At 36.2% G+C, this 26,096-nt stretch overlaps 1 protein-coding gene across 1 annotated transcript in view; it reads left to right on the top strand.

Moving 5' to 3' along the window:
* CCDC169 (coiled-coil domain containing 169) overlaps positions 1-26,096 on the top strand; it is a 39,478-nt gene that overhangs the window by 10,631 nt on the left and 2,751 nt on the right. The window contains 4 exon segments of the mRNA XM_025996596.2: positions 15,626-15,702; positions 15,704-15,719; positions 15,941-15,994; positions 16,562-16,638. Coding sequence (XP_025852381.2) covers positions 15,626-15,702; positions 15,704-15,719; positions 15,941-15,994; positions 16,562-16,638 — 224 coding nt within the window.

Raw genomic sequence — 26,096 nt, 5'->3', positions numbered from 1 at the left:
TGTTATAATACATAAAGATCTGGTAAATTTTATTTGCTACATAGTATTCTTCTATCTATATATCTTTATTAATTAATTAACTTATTTATTTATTCCCCTATGAGGAATTTTCAAAATCTCACTGTGACAAACATTGCCACAGGGAACATACTTATACATGTCTCCTGATATAAAGTATTCCTCCAGAATTGGCTAACTTTTCTGTAGAGAGCTAGGTAATTAATACTCTCAACTTTGCAGGCCATATGATCTCTGTTGCAACTATTTGATGCTGCTGTTGTAGTGTGAAAGGAGCCATAGACAATATCTAAATAAATAGATAGGATTTTATTCTAACAAATGTTGGCTTACAAAAACAGACTGGGACTGGATTTGGTCTTCAGGCTATACCAGCCCTTGGGTTAGGGCAGTGGTCCTTAAACTTTCCTAAGGTAACAGAATCATGTAGGGAACTTCATAAAAATACAAAGGCTAGGCTTATCCCTTTTTTTTTTTTTTTTTAAGGATTTCATTTATTTATTAATGAGAAACACAGGGAGAAGGGCAGAGACACAGGAAGCAGGAAAAGCAAGCTTCCTACAAGGAGCTTGATGTAGGACTCAATCCCAGACCCCAGGCCCCAGGATCACATTCTGAGCCAAAGGCAGATAGATGCTCAACCACTGAGCCACCCAGGCATCCCCAGCCAGCCCTATCCTTTAAACAGCTTGCCAAATCTGAGTTCTTTATTAACTCTCCAGATAATTTAGATACACACCAATTTTGAGAACAACTGCTCTAACATACATAGAGTGAAAGTTTTAGAACATGGGATATGCACATTTTCAAATAATGATAGAATCCCTCTAAATCAATCTAAAGACACCCCAGGTCTATAGTTAGGTCTGTAATAAGTAAAAGAGATGATGATGGGAGATAAGACTGGAAATATAAGCAGGGCCTTGATAACAAGGGATTTTATATGCATATGAACCTCTTTATATGTGATGAGAAACTTTTTTTTTTATGGGAAACATAAAAAAGTATTTAATAGAAGTTTAAGTCTTTCCCCCCATGGAGAAAGGCTTCCCCAGGGTGAGTGAGATTTGAGGCAGAGAAACCAGATAGGACGCTTTTGTAGCAGTCCAGGTACAGGAAGGTAAGTTGTTCAGCTTGGACAGTAGTATATGGGGATGAAGGCAATGTGACAGATTGAAGAGATATTTAAGAATGTGGATTTTGTGAGTATGTGGATGCTCAGGTGAGACTGGGAGAGGATTGGAGGGAGATTAAGGACTCTCTCTTGAACAATGATTACAGTCAACAGCACTGTAGGCATCAGAAGTAAGCAGAATGTGAGGAAATTAGTTTAGTTTTGTATGTATTAGACAAATCATAGTGATCAGCCACCTGGACATGGTTTTAGACTATGGAAAGTTGTCTCTGAAAGGAGAGATCCCGGAATCATTAGTGTCATCTGAAGTCATGAAAGTATAAGATTGTTCAGAAAGAAATACAAAATCTGAAAAGAAGAATTGAGGATGGAACCGTAGGGGGTACTAACACTTAAGATGTTAGCTGAGGAGGCGATACAGTGAAGATAACTAAGAAGAAAAATTATTGAGAAAGGGAGAGGGAAGGCAAAAGTGTGGAAAAGAGTGGTATCACAGAAGCCAAGGGAGGAGAAGGGTTTAAGGAGTGTTCAGCAGAAGAATGTTCTCCAAGAAATTTCAGGTGCAAGGTAGGATAAAGCACATAATTTGAAATTCCTTTGATTCAAAGGGGAACAAGGTAAGCAAGTTAGAAGCAAATTAGAAGACAGGCTATTGAGAGAAAATGTTGTGTAGTGGGAAAAAAAGGGTGAGACAATGGAGTGGGTTTAACCCACTTTGCCTAGAAACATGGCTTTTAGAATTAGACTATCCTGGTTCAAATTCAGACTATGGGGCTTTAAGGAAATTATTTCATCTGTCTGAGGCTTAATTTCCTCATCTGTAAAATGGAGTTAATTATACTCTCTTGCAAGGTTGTCATAAAGATTATTAGAGATACATAAAGCAAATAGTATCATGCATAATACAGAGTAAGCACTTCCCTTGATAAAGTGTTAGTTCCCTTCATCCCTTCTTTGATAACTCGAACTTTAGAGGGGGCTCTAAGCTTCCTTAGAACAAGCCAGTTGTGAAATCAAGTTTAGCCCATTTCAAGGAAATAAGGGCAAGGATAAGTTGTGCAGTATGTTTTCACTTATTCAGCTGTGCTGTTACAGAAGTTGTGAATATTCTGGTACCTCTTAAAACTATAGAATTCTGTGGTCTTTTAGTACCTGTCCAGAGAACAGAGGCTTCTTTGGGGATATAATAAAAAGTACATAAATTTTACTTCTCTTGGGGTTGCTGGGCTTTCTAACCCCTTTTATTTACATTCACCAGAAGAACCTAGTGTCTACCTAATGTTATCCCCAAGAATTTTGTGGTGTATTGAACAAAGATCTGTAGCCATTCACTGGAAGACTAGGATCTGTTTTTAGCATTCCAGATGATTCAAAGTTAAGGATAATTAGGCTTTGCTGACTCTGATGAGCAGAAGCTGTTTTTCTGGTTCTGACATGGCATTCTAGGCCTCCTAATTAATATCCAATTAGAATATGAAGCTGAGGATTCAGATGAACTCTTTATCAGAACTTTATGGCTCCTGGTGGACAGCCCCATCCGTAGGTGGTTCCCCAGCAGTGTTTTGAGTAATCTTTGAGTGCTTTACTGTCACTACTAGCATACTGGTAGCTAATGTCTTCTCTCTTTGATTACTTTATTTAGGCCCACTCAAGCTGAATATCTATGACACTGTGCCACAAACAGAAAGGATGATTGGCCCCTCTACTTCCCTGCCTCCCTTTACGGTCCAATGCTGCCATGTCCTTAGTTGCTGGTCAGTATATAGAGTTGGGGTCCTTTAATTATCAAACCATGTAAGAATCATGTGAAAAATTTATTAAAAGTGTATATTCTTGGGTTTACCACCCAGAGATCCTTATTGGGTAGGTCTGGGATAAGGCCTGGACATTGCATTTTTTAACAGACATCACAATAGGTTCTATTGCAAAACACTAATATATAAAATAACAACAACAATAATAACAGATTTAGGGGATCTATATCCCTCAGGGAAAGATGTACAAGATAGTCTCTCTTGTGAAAAGTTACTATAAAGTGTTGATCAAAAAGTTCTACCATATCCCTGTGGTCAACTCTATTGCATGATGGAAATGCTATTCCTTGATTCATCAGGAGTCATAAAATTGATGACCCCTTATCTTATAGTCTGTTCTGGCTGCCACAAAAAAAAAAAAATACCACAGACGGGGTGGCTTACAAACAACAGAAATTTATTTCTCATTAGAGTCTGGAAGTCCCAAGATCAAGGCATCAGCAGATATGGTGTTTGGTAATAGCTTGATTTCTGATTCAGAGATGACTCCTTCTTGCTGTGTCCTCCATGGTGGGAGAGGGCTAAGAACCTCTGTGGAGTCTTTTTTATAAGAGCATTAATTCTATTCTTGAGGCTCCTATCCCTATAACCTGAGCATCTCCCAAAGTCCCCACCTCTGTATATCATCATATGAGGCATTAGGATTTCAACATATGAATTTGGGAAGGACACAGACATTCAAACCACAGAACTTCTATTTCTCTCTGCTTCTTTTTCCCATCAGTGCATTCCTTTGTTTCTCATTATACCCAGACAGCTTGGACCCTTCAGGGAAAACTCTCACCAGAACACACACTCTGTCAGTCAGATGGAGATAGCACAGAAGATCCTGCTCCCAAAGCCAACAAAGCTATCTGATGATGGGAGACATGAAGGAGAAAGTATGGAAACAGAGAAACAATATTTAGGAAAATTTTGAGTTTCACATTAAATGTTCTCTGGAAGACTCTTGATCAATTTGTAGAAAATCAAGTCATAGGAAATTAATTTGCCAAAATCTAAATCATTGAATACATTCTTATGATTGTAACCCTAGCATTTTAAAGAATGTTCAATTTGTTAAAAGCTAAAACTTATGAAAATGGCTTAGCATTTAGTATCATCATTGAAAAATATATTCCAAAAAAGAATATGTTTAGGTTATAAGTTCACATGCATGGAAGATTCTCCTAAAAGCAAGTTTTGGATAAATTGGTAAATTTAGAATCCTTGGTGAATTGGCCTCTTTGCAAGTTAATCCTTTGGTCAATTGACTTCTTGCAATATTAACTTTTGGATATTTACCTAGTTTCCTTTCTGAAGTATGTTTTAGCTTTCCTTAAGACGAACCATAATATCTCTCTCCTTGCCCTGCCTTAGTAGGAGAGGCATTTCAAACAGCTGGACTAGTCTCTTCATCATGCACTTGAGCCTTCAAAGAAACAAGACTCTCCCCTCATATCATTCTCTATTTTGGTCCATTTAATTCTACATGTTGACTGCTGATGTCTTTAATCAGCATCCTACACTTTTGTTCATCCTGATGCCCCATCTCATTTTCCTGAATCCCCTTTGTTGTGATTCAGATTCTTCTTTTAGTTATGCTGCTTCATGGGATCCTGGACAAACATCTAGCCCAGTTTGGACCTTCCAGGAACTTTTACCTCACTGTAGTAGCATCATGCTCCCAGTAGGTTCAATTTTGTCATTTTCACCTTCAGAACATTCTTAGAAATTTTGTTTTTAAAGCCATAAATATACATTTTAGAACCTGATAGCCAGGCATTAATAGTAACGAATCTAAAACACTATTGACACTCCTAAATATATTTGTGTTTAAAGTGATATATCTGCCATATAGTGAAAGGATTACTGAAGGGATCTTGGATTATCAAGAATGTGATATAAACAAAGCAAGAGGAGAAATTCCCACTAGTCATCTGGCTAGTGGTAGATATGTAGAATCTATCTGAGGCTGCTTCTGTATTCTGTATTCTGTCCCAGATATCACCAAGTTTGTGTTCTCAAAGATCATGTGTCAGTTTGGAGACAGGTGTAGCCTCAAATCACAAAACAACACATATTTTATATATGAATTTAATAACAATGTTGTCCACAAGGGGGCACTTGGTATTTAAGCACGCAGAAGGCTGTATTCATTCATTGCTGCAATTGCCTTCATTGAAAAGTACTGCATATCTAGGAGCTGTAATTATATTCTCATATTTTTTCTCTTGTAACCATTCAGTAGAGTGATTTTTTTTACTTGTAATTTTTATGTGTTCTTTAGTATAGTATAGCAATTACCATTGCTTAAAAAATAGGTGGCTGATAGAGTTTCCTTTTTACTTAGGATAGATAAAAGGGGCTTAAGAAAAGCACAACTAAGTATATTTGATTTCAGGTATGTAAAAGCATCCTGAAATTTCTTATTCTTACCCCTAAAGTGCTATATCTGTCATATAGTTTCAATGTGCTGTTAGAAAATGATCTTCTCCAAGCAAATTAAGACATGATCATAGGTGAAATACTAAGAACTGATTAGTATCAGAAACAAAACAAAACACCTCTTCCATGATAAGAGAATTAATTTTTGTGTATGTGATTTCTTTTTGGTTAATTTCCAGTGGAGTCTTCAATTTACATCTGACTTTAGTATGTTTTTTCAGGCTATAGTTTCCTAGTGTGTGACCATTGATTATATAATTAGCTAAAACAAGCTCCTCGGGAAGATCAAGAATATTAAATTATGGGTCTTCTAATGAATTAGAAGTGATGGGATAAGAGAATATGTGACTTTGATAAAAGCATTAAAAAAGTAGTTCATTTTGGAGTTAGTAAAATAAAGAAGCAAAATCTAGAATGAACCTTGAAGTTACTGTAGTATAATTTTATAATTTTAAAGGATTTCTGATGTTTATAATAATTTTATAAATGGATAATTACAAATATCTTGCATTTAATGATCCAGAGTATTTAATGACTAATACAGTTTTTACAAAATCCAGAATGTGATCTCATTTTCTCCCCAGGACAGTTTTTTAAATTAATTAGTTAATACCTTTTTTAGAGCAGTTCTAAGTTCTTAACAAATTTGGATGGAAGGCACAGAGATTTCCCGCATACTCCTTACCCCTACACATAGCCTCCTTATTATCAACATTATTCATTCCATACTGGAATGAATCTATACTGACTCATCATAATCACCCAAAGTCCATAATTTACCTTAGAATTTACTCTTGGTGTTGTATGTTTTATGAGTTTGGAAAATGTATGATGACATATATTGATCCTTATAATATAATACAGAGTATTTTCACTGCCCTAAAAATCCTCCGTGTTCCACCTTTTCCTCCCCACTATCCACCCCCAACCCCTGGCAATCACTGATCTTTTTATTGTCTGCATAGTTTTGCTTTTTCCAGAATGTCCTATAGATCCAGTCTTTTCAGATTGGTTTTAGTAATATGAATTTAAGATTCCTTCATGTGTTTTCCAATAGTTCATTTATTTTTAGTGCTGAATAATATTTCATTGTCTGGATGTATCATGGTTCATTTGTCCATCCACCTATTGAAGGGCATCTTGGTTTCTTCCCAGTTTTAGTAGCTATGAATAAAGCTGCTATAAACATCCATATGCAGGTTTTTGTACGGACATAAGTTTCAACTCCTTTGGGCAAATACCAAGGAGGGCAGTCACTGGGTCATATGGTAAGAGTATGTTTAGTTTTGTAAGATACTGCCAGGCTTCTTTTTATTTTTATTTTTTAAATATTTTATTTCTTAGAGAGAGAGAGAGAGAGAGAGAGCTCAAGCAGGGGTAGGAGCAGAAGGAGAGGGACCAGCAGACTGTGCTGAGCACAGAGCCTGACGCAGGGCTCAGTTGCACAACCCTGAGATCATGACCTGAGCAGAAATCAAGAGTCATAGGCTGACTGATTGAGCCACCCAAGCGCCCCTCATTTTGCATCTTACATTTAGATCTGTGATCTACTTTGGGTTAATTTTTGTGAAGGGTATAAGATGTCTAGATTAGTTTTTTTGCATGTGGATGTCCAGTTGTTCTGGCACCATTTGTGGAAAAGAGACTATCTTTGTTACTTTGTTTTACTGGTAATGAACAAGTAGAATTTGAAATTTAAGAACACAATACCATTTATATTAGCACCCCCCAAAATGAAATACTTAGATCTAACAAGATATGTGTAAGATCTGGATAGGGAAAACTACAAAACTATGATGAACAAAATCAAAGAACTAAATACATGGAAAAGATATTCCATATTCATGAATAGGAAGACTCAATATTGTCAAGATGTCAGTTCTTCCCACCATAATCTATAAATCCAAAGCAATCTCAATCAAAATTCCAACATGTTATTTTATGGATATTGATGAACTGATTCTAAAGTTTATAGGAGAAGTAAAAGACCCAAACAGCCAATATGATGTTGAAAAAGAAGAACAAAATTGAAGGACTGTTGTTTACTAACCTCAAGATTTACCAAAAAGCTACAGTAATCAAGATTAGTATTAGCAAAAGGATAGACATATAAATAAAACAGAATAGAAAGCCCAGAAATAGAACACCCAGAACAAAGAGATCCTTTTCAACTGACCTTTGGCAAAACAGTTGATTTTCATATATTAGCCTTGTATTCTGCAACCTTGTTATAATCTCTTATTAGTTCCAGAGCTTGTTGTTGTTGATTATCTTGAATATTCTACATAGATGATCATGTTGTCTGCAAACAAAGAGAGTTTTATTTTCTTTCCCAATCTGTACACATTTTACTGCCTTGTCTTGCCTTATTATATTAAGCAAGGACTTCTAGTGTCATGTTGCAAGTGATGAGAGAGGTCATCCTTACCTTGTACCGTCTGATCTTAGTGGGAAAGCTTCAAGATTCTAACCATTAAGTATGATGTTACTATAATTGTTGTTGTTGTTTAAGATAATTCTTCATCAAGTTGAGGAAGTTCCCCTCTATTCCTAGTTTATTTTTTTATTTTATTTTTTTTATCCCTAGTTTATTGAGAGTTTTTGGTATCAGTGGGTGTTGGATTTTGTCAAATGCTTTTTCTGCATCTATTGATCTGATCACATGATTTTTTTTAGTCTGTTGTTATGACAGATGCCATTAATTGAGACAGTTTATTTTTATGTTTGCCTTATTCCCGTGAGCTTGCCCTAATGAACCATCCTACTTTCCTGAGTTATTGCATAATATCAAAGCATGGTGCATCTAAAACTCAACTGTAGAAAGTAGGCTCAGGGAAGAAACGTGAGGTGGGTCCCAGGAATTCTACTTGTAGGAGCAGTCCTAAGGCTAACAAGAAAATACTGTACTGTGTGTCTCCATGCAGACTCAAAGGGGAACAAACAAGCACAGAGCTGGAAGATGGTGTGTTATAGGCAGGAAGGATAAGAAATCAAGATGTTAAAGCTGAAGGTAGTTACGAAGAAAGTCAGAAGGACAAGGCAAGGGGTCCACATCTGATATGAAGTTTCTGCTTAATATGTTTTCCACATGTATATACAAACTTATGAAATTAACATTTTGCCATTTTTAAACATTTTTTAATTTAGGAATTCCTAACTCAAGTACCAGGATGGGTAGCTACCATCTCGAATACAGTCCATTTTATAATTCACTGTGTTGAGTATAAATTATTGAAGAACTATTAGTGAATAGTAGTAGTAGTATGGTGCTTTTAAAAATGTGCTTAATTATAATGGTTCCCATTTTGGTCAAGATTTTTTTTTTTTGCTGTTATAAAATTAAGAAGGGAGATAGTATATGTAGTAGGCCTCAGGCCTGAGATCTATTAGGAAAAAAATTTTAACGAGTACTACAATTCATTGTTTGGCATATTCACTCTTACATGACCCTGTCTCACCAACCCTTCTTCCTACTCTTCTTACTATGTACAGAAGTCCTAAAATACTCCCTCCTAACCAAATCCAAATATCCCATGTGAAATTAGAAAACTATGCCTGGTACCATTAAAGAATTGAGTTTATTGGGATATAAGTTGTGTAACATTGTTTTAAATTTTTTTTTTTAATTTTTTATTTATTTATGATAGTCACAGAGAGAGAGAGAGAGGCAGAGACACAGGCAGAGGGAGAAGCAGGCTCCATGCACCGGGAGCCTGATATGGGATTCGATCCCGGGTCTCCAGGATCGCGCCCTGGGCCAAAGGCAGGCGCCAAACCACTGCGCCACCCAGGGATCCCTGTAACATTGTTTTAAAGTGGTTTTGGTAAGATTGAGGCATCAAGCAAATGTTAAGAATAGGCACACAGATTTAGATTTGGATGTGATATTTATTAGCACTGAAATGATAGTTTATAATGGATAAGGAGAATATAGACGATCTCAGGAGGTGAGAGACTTAAACAAATTTTTGAAGATCCTCAGGTGGACCAGTAGTCATTTACTTGACAAAGTTGAGAAAGTAACAACAAGCAGTTGGCAAGAGGAAGGCATATGAGTAAAAACAAAGCAGTCACTCTTTAGATCTGCTTAGTGCATTGGAACTTGGCAGCCCCAAGTATTGAAGAAGGTGGAGATGAGGAAGGAAACTGGGAAATTAGTTGAACATATAGACATGGAACAGTTGGCCACTGGGACCCCTCTGCCATCCCACATAGGATACTTTCCTTCAGTCAGTGTTTTTTTTCCTCCCCACTGGAGAAATTAAACTGCAGAATCTCTGGATTTGGGGCCTTCAGGCACAGAGGAGGATGAGAATGAGATAGAGGTCTAAGAATGATGGAATTAAACAAAAATATGTGGTTCGAATAATGGAACTCTCAGCTCTCTCCCCTTGCACTACTCACAGAAAACCAATGGCTAAGGTAGGACATTGGACAGTTCTTCAGTTGTAAAATGGAAATGCCCTTAAAAAATGGTTAGTGAGGTGCCTACGTGGCTCAGATGGTTAAGCGTCTGCCTTCTGCTTAAGTCATGACTTCCAGGTCCTGGGTTGCAGCCCCATGTTGGGCTCCCGACTCAGCGGGGAATCTACTTCTTCCTCTTCTTCTCCACCTGCCCCTCATGCTCATGCGATCTCTCTCTCTGTCTCTCTCTGTGTCTCTCTCTTTCTCAAATGAATAAATAAAATCCTAAAAAAGAAAAGAAAAGACTGTTAGTGTGGCTCCCCAGAGAATGCATCTCACAGACTTCCCAGAATAGGGAAGTTAATTGACTGAGGAATTGGGCTTCAAAATACATTACTATTTTTGCATCAAAGCCACACCTCCCATGGGCTGCTCTTTGTCCATGTAGGTATAGGGGGGATACTAAAAGCAACCCTATTCCTGGGAAACATGGGACTCCATTGTCCGTGACTTTGGCTTAAGGATTCCTTGATGGTTTTGCCAAATTTTCCTTAGGCTGCATGCCAGCCTAGCATGCTTCCACTTCTACCTAACTTTCTTTCCCTTTCCCCTTCCCTAAGGGGAGTTGGGGAAGTTGGATTATAATCCAACTACTTTCCCATCCTTCTGCTCTTTCCCTATTTCCTCTAAGGCAGGCATTTCTGACAACAGAATCCTTTCACATTTAATCCCATCTTGGTGTCTGCTTCTCAGAAGACTAAGCCTACAACTAGATGTACTGGGAGTGATGCAAAACAAAACAAAACAAAACAAAACAAAACAAAACAACCGAAAAAAAAAAAAACAAACCAGGAGGTAAGATGGGGATTTGGGCCTGGCTCACTTACTGTGTGGCAGGCAGAGGATGCTGTCCTGATTTGTAGATATGGCAGTAGTAGATCCTGGCTCAGTGCAGCAGTTCAACTGCTAAAAACCTCACTGATGGTGACCTTGGAAAATGTTATGACAGAGGGAAATGTTATAGAAGAATCCAAGATGTAGGCATTTGGAAAAGATGGAGTTATTTTTAAGTTGTAGTGACACCCTGTGTAAGGATAAATGAGACTGAGAACAGTGAACAAGCACTAATATTTAAGAGTGAAAACCAGAGAGTCTTGGTGGTAAAAGTCTTCTATACCCGTAGTAGAAGGGCAGACACTGTAGAATAATAAAGCTGAAGACCAGATTGTGAGTTACAGAGTTCCAGAGACATTTAAATGCTCAGGCCATGCATGTGTGTTATGCAAAAGATAGGGCCCTAAAAAGAATAACCAGGAATCCTGGAAAGTATAAGAGGACATCTGGCTGGATGGGCCTAAGGATATTGACTCTGCAACTCCAGCTGGACCCTCTGGCCCAGGTCTACTTCTAGTAAGGGTTAGAATACTCACTGTTTTAGAAGATGCTACAGAGTCCTCTCTCTGATAAAGCAGTGGGTTCTCCCCTCAAGAGCTGCCTCCACCTCTTCTGGCTGCCAGGCTAGTTAATGAGGGTGCTGTTCAACATCTATTTAAAAAAAAAAAAACGGAATGGGGGAGCAGGAGGCTGAGGACAGTTAACCCAATAGAAAGCACAATTCTTTGATCATTTCCCAGATCTTAACCACTTTTCAGTTCCAGAAATCATTGACCAACGAGGTGTCTGGGTTCCTAGGAGAAAGGACCCTATAACAGTCCACATATATATCATGACCATATCTCCAATCTTCCCCCAAAAAGGCCTCTAACCATTTATGTGGGTGCCTGTACACTGTGGAAAAGGAAACAACCAGACATTTTGAGATCTGAGTTGACATTGATTCCTCAAATAGGAATCTAGACCTAGAGTCCAAATCACATGGGCCCCATGTGTCTGTAGACTCCTCTACCCCCGTGGTCATCATTTTGCCAGTCCCTGAGTACATAATTAAAACAGATATACTTGGCAGTTGAAGTTAACCCCCACACTAGACCTTCATCTCTGAAGTAAAAACTATTACAATGGAAACAAAATAGGAGCTTTAGAAACTGTCCCGTCCTAACCCAATGCCAAAATTGTAAAGCAAAAACCATTTTTTTTTTAATCCCAGGGAAGACAGCAGTGATTAGTATCACAATTAAAAACCTAAAAGATGCAAGGGTCCTAGTGCCTATTATTACTCTGTTTAATTTGCCAGTCTGGCCTCTGCAAAAACTGAAATTTTTTTTTAAGATTTTATTTATTTATTTACTCATGAGAGACACATAGAAGCAGAGACATAGGCAAAGGGAGAAGCAGGCTCCCCATGGGGAGCCCAATGCAGGACTCGATCCCAGGACCCAGGGATCATACCCTGAGCCGAAGGCAGATGCTCAACCACTGAGCCACCCAGGTGTCCCAAAAACTAGATATATTTTGGAGAAACACTGTAGGCCATTGCAGGCTTAACCAGTTAGTAGCCCCAACTGCAGTTGCTTTGCCAGATGTAGTATTATCACTAAGCAGACTAATAAGTTTTCATGTGTAGGGTGTGTAACCAATGATTTGGAGAATGCATTCTTTTTGTTCCAATTAGAAAAGAGGACCAAGAACAGTTGCAACTTCTGGTTTCGGCTCCAATATTCATAGTGCTGTCATTACAACAAGCAAGAGGTGAATAATCTGAAAATCAATCAGTCAGTGACCTGAGTTTGCTAGGCAAACTCCCATCCTGAAATCTATATAAATAGACAAATCCAGATAGTCACTAACCTCTGCTTACCTGGAACAGAAGCTGCTGGAAACATAAACTAGCAGGAACACTTAAATGGTGATTTTGATGAATTAATGGAGGAAAAATAGACAAATCCACTATTAAAGTTAGAGACTTCAATACTGAACGTATCAGTAATTGATAAGTCAAAAAGGGAGGAAAATCAATAAAGACATAATTGACCTGAACAGCAGTGTCAAACAACACAATCAATTGACATTTATAAAGTATTCCATCCAAAGACAGAATACAGATTCTTCTCAAGCTTTTATGTAACATTCATAAAGGTAAACCATATAAGACACTCAGCTCAATGAGGACAGGGTCTGGATTTGTAATTCTCAGTGGTATCCTTAGCACAATGTCTGGCACATAGGAGCTGCTCGATGAATGTATTTTTTTTAATGTATTTTGAGTAAAATTAATGAATTGTAAAATTAAATGACAAAGAATTTAGTCAGGATAGGAATAGTAGTGAGATATAGTCTAACCCAAAGAAAGCATATTAAAAATATTTAAGCTTTGGGGGAACCTGAGTAGTTCAGTTGGTTGAGTGTCTGATTCTTGATTTCAGCTCAGGTCAAGATCTCAGGATTGTGAGATAGTGCTCTGTGTCTGGCTCTGTGTTCTAGCTTGAGATTCTCTCCCTCCCCCTCTGTCCTTCCCACCACCCCACCTTGCTCACACTCTCAATAAGTAAGTAAGTAAGTAAATAAATAAATAAATAAATTTAAGCTACAAAGCTTAGAACTGCAAATCCACATCAAGAAATAACAGAAAACACTCTTCTGTCATAGAAACTGCCACTTGATTAGTATTCCTAACCCTCTGCTTTCATCATGCCACTTGTTTAATAATTTCCAATAGCTCCCAGTATTTTACTTCCTGAGCCTGGCAGTCTAAATCTTCTATTAAACAGGTCCTTCCTTATTTATGTTACCCTATTTCTTATTTATTGCTCAAATATTTTGCTTCAGCTCTATTATTACCACTAAGCAATTATTTTGACTCGTCTTTGATCAATATATAGCTCTCCTGTCTCCCTCTTTTTTGTCCATCCAAATCCTTCCTCTTTGGAGGATCCTGAGTTCTCTAGCCCATGTTGATCAACTTCTTTTAAAAACTTGTAAGGCATTTATTATCTATATTTCACATTTTGGCATTTAATCATATATTGCCTTGAATTTTACCTATTTCTGTTTTTTTAAGATTTTATTTATTCATTCATGAGAGACACACAGAGAGAGGCAGAGGCAAAGGCAGAGGGAAAAGCAGGCTCCCTGTAGGGAGCCTGATGCGGGGCTTGATCCCAAGACCTTGGGATCACAACCTGAGCCAAAGGCAGGCGCTCAACCACTGAGCCACCCAGCCATCCCGAATTTTACCCATTTCTTATGCACATTTCTTATATGAGTTTCTAGAGTTTGGGATTATATTTCATTCTGGTCATCTTTAATATAAAATAACTTGTATTCCAGTATTAGTTTATTAATAAGCTAATTTCTCTTAGAACTTAGAGTGCATTTTTCCATTGAAACAATATTAAAAAGAGTTAAATTCTCTTTTACATTTATAAAAATGCATTTAACAAATGATGTAACTAAACCATATTACTATGGTAGGCTAAACTTGGAATTCCCCTAGCAAGGATCTGTACAGCAAAAATTTTGAACTACTTCCATCACTCCTTGATTTGAATTTAAAAACTCTTCATACTTGAGCAGTGGTTTATTTCATAAGGGTTTAATTTTCTATGAGATAACCCAGTTTAACCTCTTAAATCTGTGGAGCTTTCATGGACTTTCTTCTGGAGCAAGTTTATATTTGGGGGAAGGGACTGAAAGCCATTTATGATGCCCAATGTATGATATTCAAAGACAAATAATGCCTGCCTAAGAAATAACACCCAGTTATGTTTTAATGGTTATCAAATATACATAGTGAAGAATTGTCACAACAAGGGATTTGTTTTATCACTGGTGTTATTTTTAGAGACAAGAACTTGTCTTGTTTCAGCTGACCTAATTATCCTATCAATACAATTTTTAAAATTCTAATAAGTATTAAGTACCTAGAAGCATTTTTAGAGAATTAGCTGTTTTTCAGGAGGAGAGTATGAGCTCTAAAATATCTTGCAGTTTCACTTTGTGGAGATTTAAATCAGCTGCTTCTGTTTTTCTTTAAATGTTTCTTTTAATATATTCAGTTACCTAGATCATGACCAAAAAGGGTTATGTAGAATTCAATTTGGAGATTTTTTTTTTAATGTTATTGTGGTAATGTGTAAGAATATGAGAAATAATTGGAGTTACTGCAAATAATTAGTTGTTGGTTTAGGGATTAAATTTTCAAACCAAATTGGTGTAATGCAGTATTTCTCTGGCATTTGGCTAAACCTATATTCAGCTCCAACTATTTGTGATGAATGGCATTTGGACTGAGGTCTTAGTTTCCAGAACTGTCCCACTTTGCAATATTCTCTCATTTCTCCTGGTCATTAACTTTATTGTCTATTCCTCTACTGTACTGTTGTTACACTGGTATCAGTCATATGAAAAATATATAATTGTTTATTTAGTATGTGTGGGCTTTGGAGTCAGATTACCTGGGTTCTTTTTTTTAAGATTTTATTTTAAAATCTTTAACGTAGGGCTCAAGATCAAGAGTTGCATGCTCCACTGACTGAGCCAGCCACTGGTAGTAGTACTCCAAACTACCTGGGTTCTAATTCCAGCTCTACCACTTATTAGCTGTATGTCTTTGTACCAGTTATTCAATATCTATCAGATGCTGTTTTCTCAACAGTAAAATGGAAATAAATATATTAGTCATCTTCATGGATTTTATAAGGATTAAATGAAATAATCTGTGGAAAGCACTTAGCACAAGTACTGACTTGGCATGTTGTTAAGGTTCAATAAATATTGTAATTATTATTATTACTATTACTTAGTAGGTACATTTTAGAGAATTTGAAGTCACAGAACATTATGAGGTAGAGGAATTTACCAAAGAAGAAATTTCTTACTGCTATTTCGAGCATGAGTTCATGTAAAAATTTACTATTTATACTTTCAGGACTCCTTAAATACATTGCTTAAACAGCTAGAAAAAGAGAAAAGCAGCCTTGAAAATTAAGTGAAAGACTGTGCACTGAGAACAAGATTCAAAGGTTTGTTTTCATTCTATACTAGATATTTCTTTGTAACTGCCATTATTTTTAATATGTTATCTACAAATCTACTATATTATTATCCCAAAATGCTTACAAAACTATTTCCTACACTATTTTAAAAAACAGTATAGAGACATAAACTTGACTTAGGAATAGTCTTGCTAGTATTGCAAATCCTCTCTGATGTTAGATTATTTACTTTTATATCTTTCCTGTAGGCTTACCATAAGACCAACAATGAGTGCCGTATATACCTAGCTGAAATGTCACAGGTAACTTTTATTGTCTTCCAAATTTTAAGAGTTTCCTCTCACTGTAAATTACATTTTTCAGTCTTCTAGGCTTTTGATTGGTTTGGTTTGGTAAACAAACATATGTTGGAATTATGGGAGAAAATGTACCAAGTTTCTAAATATAGAAAGTAAAAGGAAAATTTATAGCTTTTATAAAAAGGTAAAAGGAGATAAAAGTTTCCTAGATTAAGGGAATATTTTGTATATTTGCTTCCTTAGTTATCCTTTTAGTTTGATCTATAATTTCTAGAATTCAAACTATTGTCATATCTTTCTTAATGGCAAAGTGTATGTATTATTTATATTCAATGTTTATTATGGAAACCTTTAATGATCTTTATATCACAAAATGATATGCTTTTCACAATTTCCTCTATTTATTTTAAATACTACATGGAATGTGGGGTTGAGATAAAGGAGTTTCCAGAATCTTTAAAAACCTTTTAATACTGGTATAAAAGAGTTAATTGAGAATGGACTATTAACTCTTATCTCCAAAATCAGTCATGAAATAAGAGATCAAATGCTCAAATGTTTGTATTTCAGATCTCTGACTCATACCAAGTTTCTAAAAGGCAACATATGGATCAACTGCCTAGAGTGAAAGAGAATCTAGTGAAAATGTAAGTCTAACTATATCTTTCCTTTCTAATTAATTATATTTGCATGTGAATGGTACTGACAAAACAGGTGTCCATTATATTTTGGAAGCGTGACTTCTAGATTTTATAGCAATGATATAAAATAACAGACAGATGGTAGAAGAACTTAAAGAACTTTATGCTCTCTATTCACTATTTATATACATTTTTGTAGATCCCAAGAATATGTTTTGTCTTCCAATATGATAAGTTCTTATTTTCTAAACTAAAACAATACCCTACCCAAGAGGAACATAAATCTACACCATTAACAATATAAATACAATTAAATTACCAGCCTTAACTTTTTTACCGATTAAATGTGGACACTGAAATTAGTGTAGAGGACAGTGCAGTTTAAACTGTGTTTTCCTGGGCAGCCCAGGTGGCTCAGCGGTTTAGCACCACCTTCAGCCCAGGGCCTGATCCTGGAGTCCCAGGATCAAGTCCCACTTCAGGCTTCTGGCATGGAGCCTGCTTCTCCCTCTGCCTGTGTCTCTGCCTCTCTCTCTCTCTGTCTCTCATGAATAAATAAGTAAAATCTTTAAAAATTTAAATAAATAAAATAATAAACTGTGTTTTCCTATGCAAATAAAAGCAATGTAGCATGAATAAAGAACAGGGGAATATTTTATGGGTTTAGGAGGTTATATCTACCCATAATTTTCTTGTTCTGTACTGAGTACAGAAGAATTAATCCAGGTAATCCTTGTCTTACATAACCTTTTCTATGTAGTGGGGGCAATATATCCTTATATAACTTAACAATATGAAAAAAGTAATCCATGATATAAAATTAGCTGTAAATCAGAATTTTTTTCAAATATGGACATTCAAGGTATATTATAGCAAGTATTTTGGGGGGAGATTTATGGGATAGCAGCATTTTGTCCAATATATTGATAGCTAGATGAAAGTGTATTTTCCTTGAGTAGTCATAAATATTTTAAATTATAATTCATGGGGCAGCCCGGGTGGCTCAGTGGTTTAGTGCCGCCTTCAGCCCAGGGCCTGATCCTGGAGACCTGGGATTGAGTCCCACATCAGGCTCCCTTCATGGAATTTGCTTCTCCCTCAGCCTGTGTCTCTGTACACAACCCCCTCTCTCTCTGTGTCTGTCATGAATAAATAAATCTTTAAAAATAAAATCAATAAATTATAATTCATTATCCTGTACATTTTTATCAATAGAAATATAATATGGTTAAAACATTAAATCTGGAAAATTACTTCCCTCTGAAAACTAGTATACTGGGAGGCCCCAAGGCCAGTCCTATGTTCAGTGATTTGCTAGAACAACTCACAGGACTCAACGTATATTTGTGCATACAGCTAGGATGTATTGCAGCCAAAGGATACAAAGAAAAATCATCAAAGGAAAGAGGTGTATGGGATGAAGTTTGGAGGAAACTAGGCACAAGCTTCTTAAAATCCTCTAGTACAGTCACATAGGACACACTTCATTCCTCCAACAATAGGTCATGTAACATGTGTGACAACATATGAAATTTTATCTTCCAGGTAAATTCATTAGGTACTGAGCTCAGGTGTTTTACTGGGGACCAGTCATGTAGGTAACCTCTGCTTAACATATACTAAATTCCCATCTTCTAACCTCTGCTTAACATATACTAAATTCCCAACTTCCAGAAGGAAGATATATAGACAGAAACCATATTGTTTGTACAGTTTAAGTACAGTGAGCCATTCCTTTTCATTTAAGGAAAGTTTTATATTAGTGTTGAGAACTTTTCACCACTAAACCAGTCTTGCATACAGGTCTTTCTGAGGGCAGCAGTTTTAGGCCTGCAACAGTAACCCTCTTTTTTTTCTTTAAGATTTTATTTATTCATGAGAGAGGCAGAGACACAGGCAGAGGGAGAAGCAGGCTTTATGCAGGGAGCCCGATGTGGGACTCGATCCCGGGACTCCAGGATCACATCCTGGGCCAAAGGCAGGCGCTAAACTGCTGAACCACCCAGGCATCCCATGCTACAGTAACTCTTTCTGCACAATTACCCTACTTATTTCTTTTTTATTGTTACATTTATCTTCCAAATCAAATTTCTTGTAGAAAGATAATACCTCTTATATTCAAATTTGCTTAAATAACGGGGAAAGATTTTGAAAATGCAAATAAAATTCAATCTAATCACGTATTAACATATACACACACATCTGTACTATTAGACTATAGGTCTGTTAGGACGGTTTAGTTTTCCACTGAATACTGTTGTACATTGGATCTCTCAGGGAGTACACTCTGAAATGGAAATCAGCATGCAGGAAGTTTACTTGTGAGCATTCTTAGAATGAGTACCTCAAGGGTAAGGGAAGGAAATAGGTTTGGACAGAGAGAATAGGGCTACAGTACAGCTGCAGTCTTCATGTATCAAACTGACTCACAAGTGAATAAAGTATGGGCTTTCTCTTCCTCTGATGGGGTGACCTACCCGGTCAAAGCCCTGTTTGCCATGTCCTTTCTAGGCCATGTATAAGTGGTTCTCATCCACTTAACTGTCAAATTGGGAAAGATGATACTAAAGGACACTGAAGTAGATGACCTGGATGCCAACCCATTCCTCCTTGCCCCCTGCTATATCATCATCCTGATGATCAGTTCCTCTTTGGGTCCTTCCATGCCATCGGCCTGAACTGAGCTGGAGGTGCTAGTGCATCAGAGGTGGATGACATGGTCTGGGATACCTGCTCAGTAAGCTAGTCTGTGCCCTCTGGCACTGCACAGGCTTGATCTTGGATATGTTGCTTCCACCTTCGATGGAACCTAATGTTGAATACAGTGCCTGGCATAAATAAATAGGTGTTTACTAATTTTTCAAATGAATTCATGAGTGAATAATGGTCATAAAAATGGGAAAAAAACTTTCTGGAAATATTAATAACCCATATAACTCAAATAGAAACATTTCTATATACCTATAACCTTCCAAATTAGTTATATATAATTGGTTATACTTTAAAATATTGTTATTCTGAGTTACTATCTCAACTCTGGAATTTAGTAACTTTTTGATTCAAGTTTTAGTCTTATTTGTTTATTTATTTATTTATTTATTTATTTATTTATTTATTTATTTATTTTTAAGTTTTAGTCTTTAAACCAAGTTTTAGTATTAAGCACCTCACAGAGGGGGATATCCAAATGGCCAATGGACTTAAATCATTACTTATTCAGTGGAATGTAAATTAAAATTATGAGAGGCCACCACAAATTTTAAAGATTGATGATTCCAAGTGTTATCAAATATATGGAAGAAGTGTAAATTCATGCAACCACTTTGGAATAGTGTTTAGTATTACTTTCTACATTTAGCTGATCATACACCTACTCTATAAACCAACAATTGCACTCTTAGTTATATATTTAAAAGAGTAGGGCATATATTTATACCAAAAAACCTGTACAAGAATGTTCATAGCAGCTTTATTCATAACAGCCATAGACTGAACTCAAATATCCATCAAAAGTAGATTGGATAAGATTTTTTGAGAGATATATATTCATACATATGTTATTCTTATGTAAAAACAAATATTCATATATTTATGAATAGTAACATTATATTATATACATATGAATAATAACAATAAAAACAAACTCAAGCTCACACAAAATCACGAATAATTACTACAGTATTAGGGAAAAGAGGCCAGAAATAAAAGAATACATATAATATGTTTCTATTTATATAATATTCAAAGACACGTACAACTAACTAAACTGTGGTGTCAGAAGATAGGATAGTGAGTGGTTACCAATAGAAAGGAGTAGAGGGCAGCCTGGGTGGCTCAGCAGTTTAGTACTGCCTTCAGCCCAGGGCCTGATCCTGGAGACCGGGGATCGAGTCCCTCGTCAGGCTCACTGCATGGATCCTGCTTCTCCCTCTGCCTGTGTCTCTGCCTCTCTCTCTCTCTCTCATGAATAAATAAATAAAATATTAAAAAAAAAAGAAAGGAGTAGAATGCTAATTGGAAGAAATAGAAGGTTTTCCAATGTGATGGCAATGTTCTGTTTGTTGACCTAGGTAGTGGTTACATGAGTATTTGCTTTATTATAATTCATGGAACTTAGTTCTCTATTTTGTGCACTCTTCTATATGTGCTATACTTAAAGCAGTGTTTTAAAAATAAAGTTTTAATGGCTTTTAATGTTTCTTTTGGTTGATACTATTACATTTGCTAATGCTAAATGTTGACTATGGAGTTTCCTAATGTTCAGAATAAATCAGAGCATTAAAAAATACCCAGATGAGGTACTTGGGTGGCTCAGTCAGTTGAACATCCAACTCTTAATTTCAGTTCAGGTCACGATCTCAGGGTCATGAGATGTAGCCCCATGTTGGGCTATGAACTGGGCATGGGACCTACTTAAGATTCTCTCTCTACCTCTCCTTCTACCCTTTACCCTCCCCTGCTTGCTTTCTCTCCCTCTCAAAAAAAAAGAAAAAAGAAAAAAAAAAAGGAAGAAAATACCTATTTGACTGTGATATACTAATTTATAAAAAAATCTTATCTATCAGAGAGGGATACTAAATATTAGCTATTACATATATTCCTACTTTGAGGAACCATAGCCACAAAATGAATGAGATATACTGCTATTGAAAGATGTATCCTAGAGATCCTTATATATACTTATTTGAAAAAAGGGTATGAGGCATCTGGCTGGATCAGTCAGTGGAGCGTATGACTCTTGATCTTAGGTTTGTAAGTTCGAGCTTCATATTGGGTGTACAGAGTACTTAAAAGTAAAACCTTAAAAAAAAGATAAATAAGAGATATCACCTTTAAGATAAATAGGAGAAATCATCTTTTTAGCATGAGATTTGGAATTGCCAACTTAATAGGTAACCTTATGACAATGACTCATGGCACATATTAACTATAAAAAAATCATCTTCCTAGAAGCAAAGACTTCAAAAGCTGATACCACTAGTAATGATTTCTAAAAGTAGAAAACTGTAAAATTTATTTTTTCTTTAGTGTGAACATTCTCATTTTTTTTTTCTGCTTAGAAGTGTTCTAGAGTGATTAAGAACTCTAGAGAAGAAAGTAACAAGGCAATCGTTAGTGCCCTGGAATCCACAGGACCTGAAGGAAATTCTGAGACTCATTGAGAGACAGATTGTTCAGGGAACCTCCTTTTGATAAGAAAAGCAGCTAGAGTAGAGAAAATACAACCAAAATATCCAAAATTAAGGGAATAATTCAATTAACTATGATGATATTATAAAGTTACAAAAAGTTACATTCTAGGAAAATAGATAATTGATACAGCTAAATGTTTACCTATAGTAGTAAAGAAAAATTATAATATAAAATAGTATAGTGGGATTATGGATAATTTATATTTGTACTTTCTAGTATTTTCTATAAGAATATGTGTACTTTTAACACAATTTAAAGTACCCAGCTTGGGGTGCCTGGGTGGTTCAGTCAGTTAAGTGTCTGCCTTTGGCTTGGGTCATAATCCCAGAGTCCTGAGATCTAGCTGCATTGGACTCCCTACTCAGCAGGGAGGTTCTGCTTCTCCCTCTCCCTCTGCTGCTCCCCCTGCTTGTGCACGTGCTCTCTCTCTCTCTTCCTTTCTCAAATAAATAAATATGATCTTAAAAAAACAAAAAAGTACCCAGCTCAAAAAGGGCATTTAAGATAAGGAGCTGTTTTTTATAAGGTTCCATTGGTTCTACTAAGGAAATAACAATGCAGATTTTAAATAAATATAGAAAAAACCCTAAACTTCATTTGGAACCAAACATATATAGGAGCTCAGGGTAATTATTAACGGAATACTTGTGTCTAATTGCTGTTAGTGTTTCCATTTGTTTTTGTAGGGTAAGATTGGGGCAGCCAATAAAAAAAAGAGTATGTGTACTTCATAATAATTTTTAACTACATTATATTAAAGGAGATAAATCGAGGCGCTTGGGTGGTTTAGTCCATTGAGCATCAGACTTTTGATTTCAACTGATGTCATGAGCTCGGGGTCATGAGATGGAGCTTCACACAGGGCTCTGAACTCAGCATGGAGTCTGCTTGTCCCTCTCTCTGCTCTTCCCACTCATGCACTCACTCTCTCTCTTAACTAAAAAAAATTTTTTTAAAAAAAGGAGAAAAGTCAAGGGTTGCCTGGCTGGCTCAGTCGGTAGGGCATGCAACTCTTGATCTATCTTGGGGTTATGAGTTTGAGTCTCACATTGGGTATAGAGATTACTTAAAAAAAGAAAAAATATCTTTTAAAAAAGATTTTATTTATTTCTTTGAGAAAGAGAGAGAGCGACAGAGCAAGCATAAGTGGAGGGCTGAGGCAAAGGGAGAAGGAAAAGCATATGCCTCACTGAGCAGGGAGCCTGATGTGAGGCTCAGTCTAAGGATCCCGAGATCATGACCTGAGCCAAAGGCAAACACTTAACTGACTGAACCATCCAACTGCCCTGAAAAAATTAAAAATTAAAAAAAGAAAAGAGAAATAAAAATAAAAATAAATAAAATAAAAATAAAGTCCATCTCCTAGAATGACTATAGAATAACTCAAGTCAAAACAACAGTGTAAATATTTGTGTACCTAATCCAGTGTGGTATTTTTAAAAATAGTATGGTAAAATTAAGGTGGTAAATGAAAATTTGCACTGGGTTTGGAGCAGATAATCAGTTTTTGCCTCTGCCACTTATTATTTAATGTGGCTTTATGTAAGTAACTCCTTCAGATTTAGTTTATTCACCTATAAGCTGAGAATGACAAAATCCAAATTGAATGGTTAATATGAGAATTAGAAATTATTGAAAAATCTCCAGTTCAATAAATATCAGCTATTATTATTTTCTACAATGTAGTATTTTATTGAATATAAAGAATAAAGTAACAAAGAATTTATTTGTGGGAAGAAAATAAGACATATGACAATAATTTGAAACTGCAAGTGACAAAGCTATAACACTGTTATGCTTGCGTAATCTTGCAAGGGTCTCAGCTACTCTCATGTATGTAAAAACTATGATACTCAGGAATGAAAAATGAAAAACTATGATACTCAGGTCAAATTTTGTTGACCATGGCTGATCACATATTGTGACCCAGTATACCCACATATATATTTATATATAACTGAAACCATGTATGAAACAATACTTAGCCTTATGTGTGATGCATGCTAATATTTTCTGTTTTGTTCTATTTTTTATATTGCTACAATTCACTAAATCAATCAACTATTGAATTGCATCCTGCAGTTCAAAAAACACGGTTTTAAAAGAGGCCTAGTAGATTAAACATGTTTTTAGAGTTATGTACCTCAGCTTGATGATTAGAGTCATCATGTCAGTTAGATCTTATGGAAATGGTTGATATTAAGGAAGCTATTTAAAACAGCCTTAGCATAATATAAAAGCATGTAGTATAGTAAACAATAATGAGCTATTACTTGAATATGATATAAGTGAATGCTTGTGGTTAATTACCTCTTATACCAGAAGATGAAATTATTCTAAAACATTGTTATTTAATTAAGGAAACTCTTTGCACAGGAAATGGCTTATTCCCAAAGTACAACATTTAAAAATATTAATATTGAGATCTAATTGATATACCCCAAAATTTACCCCTTTTTTTTCCTTTCAAGATTCTATTTAAATTTAAGTTAGTTCACATATAGTGTAGTATTAGTTTCAGGGGTTAAATTTAGGGATTTATCAGTTGTATATAACATCCAGTGCTCATTACATCAAGTGTCCTCCCGGATGCCTTTTACCCAATTGCCGCATCCCCCCCCCACACCTCCCCTCCAGCAACCTTCATTTTGTTGCCTGTAGTTAAGAGTCTCATAATGGTTTGCTTTCCTCTCTGTCTTTATCTTTTTTATATTTTTCTTTCCTTTCCCCTATGTCCATCTGTTTCATTTTTTAAAAAGATTTTATTTATTTATTCATGAGAGACACACAGAGAGAGGAGAGACATAGGCAGAGGGAGAAGCACGCTCCCTGAGGGGAGCTTGATGTGGGACTTGATCCCAGGATCCTGGGATCATGCCCTGAGCGGAAGGCAGAGGCTCAACCAATGAGCCACCCAGGCACCCCATCTGTTTCATTTCTTAAATTTCACTTATAAGTGAAGATTTAAAATCATACTATTTTTGTATCCATTGGATAAATACCTAGAAGTATAATTGCTGTGTCAGAGGGTAGTTCTATTTTTAACTTTTTGAGAAACTTCCATACTGTTTTCCAGAGTGGCTGCACCCATTTACATTCCTACCAATAGTCCAAGAGGATTCCCCTTTTTCTGCATTCTTGCCAATGTCTCTTGTTTCCTGAGTTGTTAATTTTAGCCATTCTGACTGGTGTGAGGTGGTATCTCATTGTGGTTTTAATTTGTATTTCCCTAATAATGAGTGATGTTAACCATTTCTTCATATGTTTGTTAGCCATTTGTATGTCTTCTTTGGAGAAATGTCTGTTCATGTCTTCTGCCCATTTCTTAACTGGATTGTTTGTTTTTTGGGTGTTAAGCTTGATAAGTTCTTTATAGATTTTGGATACTAGCCCTTTATCCAATCTGTTATTTGCAGATATCTTCTCCTATTCCATAGGTTGCCTTTTAGTTTGGTTGATTGTTTCCTTTGGTGTGCAGAAGCTTTTTATCTTGATGTAGTCCCCATAATTCATTTTTGCTTTTGTTTTCCTTGCCTCCAGAGATGTGCCTAGCAAGAAGTTTCTGCTGCTGAGGTCAAAGAAGTTGTTGCCTGTGTTCTCCTCTAGGATTTTGATGGATTCCTGTCTCACATTTAGGTCTTTTATCCATTTTGAATTGATTTTTGTGTATGGTGTAAGAAAGTGGTCCAGTTTCATTCTTCCACATAAGTGGTCCAGTTTCATATCTCCCACATAATTTATCCTTTTATTTCTTTTTAATTTTTATTTATTTATTTATGATAGTCACACACACAGAGAGAGAAGAGAGGCAGAGACACAGGCAGAGGGAGAAGCAGACTCCATGCACCGGGAGCCCGACGTGGGATTCGATCTTGGGTCTCCAGGATCGCGCCCTGGGCCAAAGGCAGGCGCCAAACCGCTGCGCCACCCAGGGATCCCTAATTTATCCTTTTAAAGTGAAACTCATTGCTTTTTGGTATATTCACAAAGTTGTACAACCATCCTCACTATATACTTAAAGAACATTTTCACATCCCCCCAAAACCCCTTTACCCTTTAACATTCATTCTCCATTCCTCCCTCCTCCAGCCCCTACCAATCACTAATCTACTTTCTGTCCCTATAGATTTGTTTATTCTTCCTATAAATGGAAGCAAACAATACGTGGCCTTATGTGCCTTTGTCACTTAGCATAATTTTTCAAAGTTCATTCATGTGGGAGCATATATAAGTATTTTATTCCTTTTTGTGGCTGAATAATCCAGTTTTTG

The sequence above is a fragment of the Vulpes vulpes genome, chromosome 9 (assembly GCF_048418805.1).
Source record: "Vulpes vulpes isolate BD-2025 chromosome 9, VulVul3, whole genome shotgun sequence".
Taxonomy (NCBI): Eukaryota; Metazoa; Chordata; class Mammalia; order Carnivora; family Canidae; genus Vulpes; species Vulpes vulpes.
This window is presented reverse-complemented; position numbering and strand designations above follow the sequence as displayed.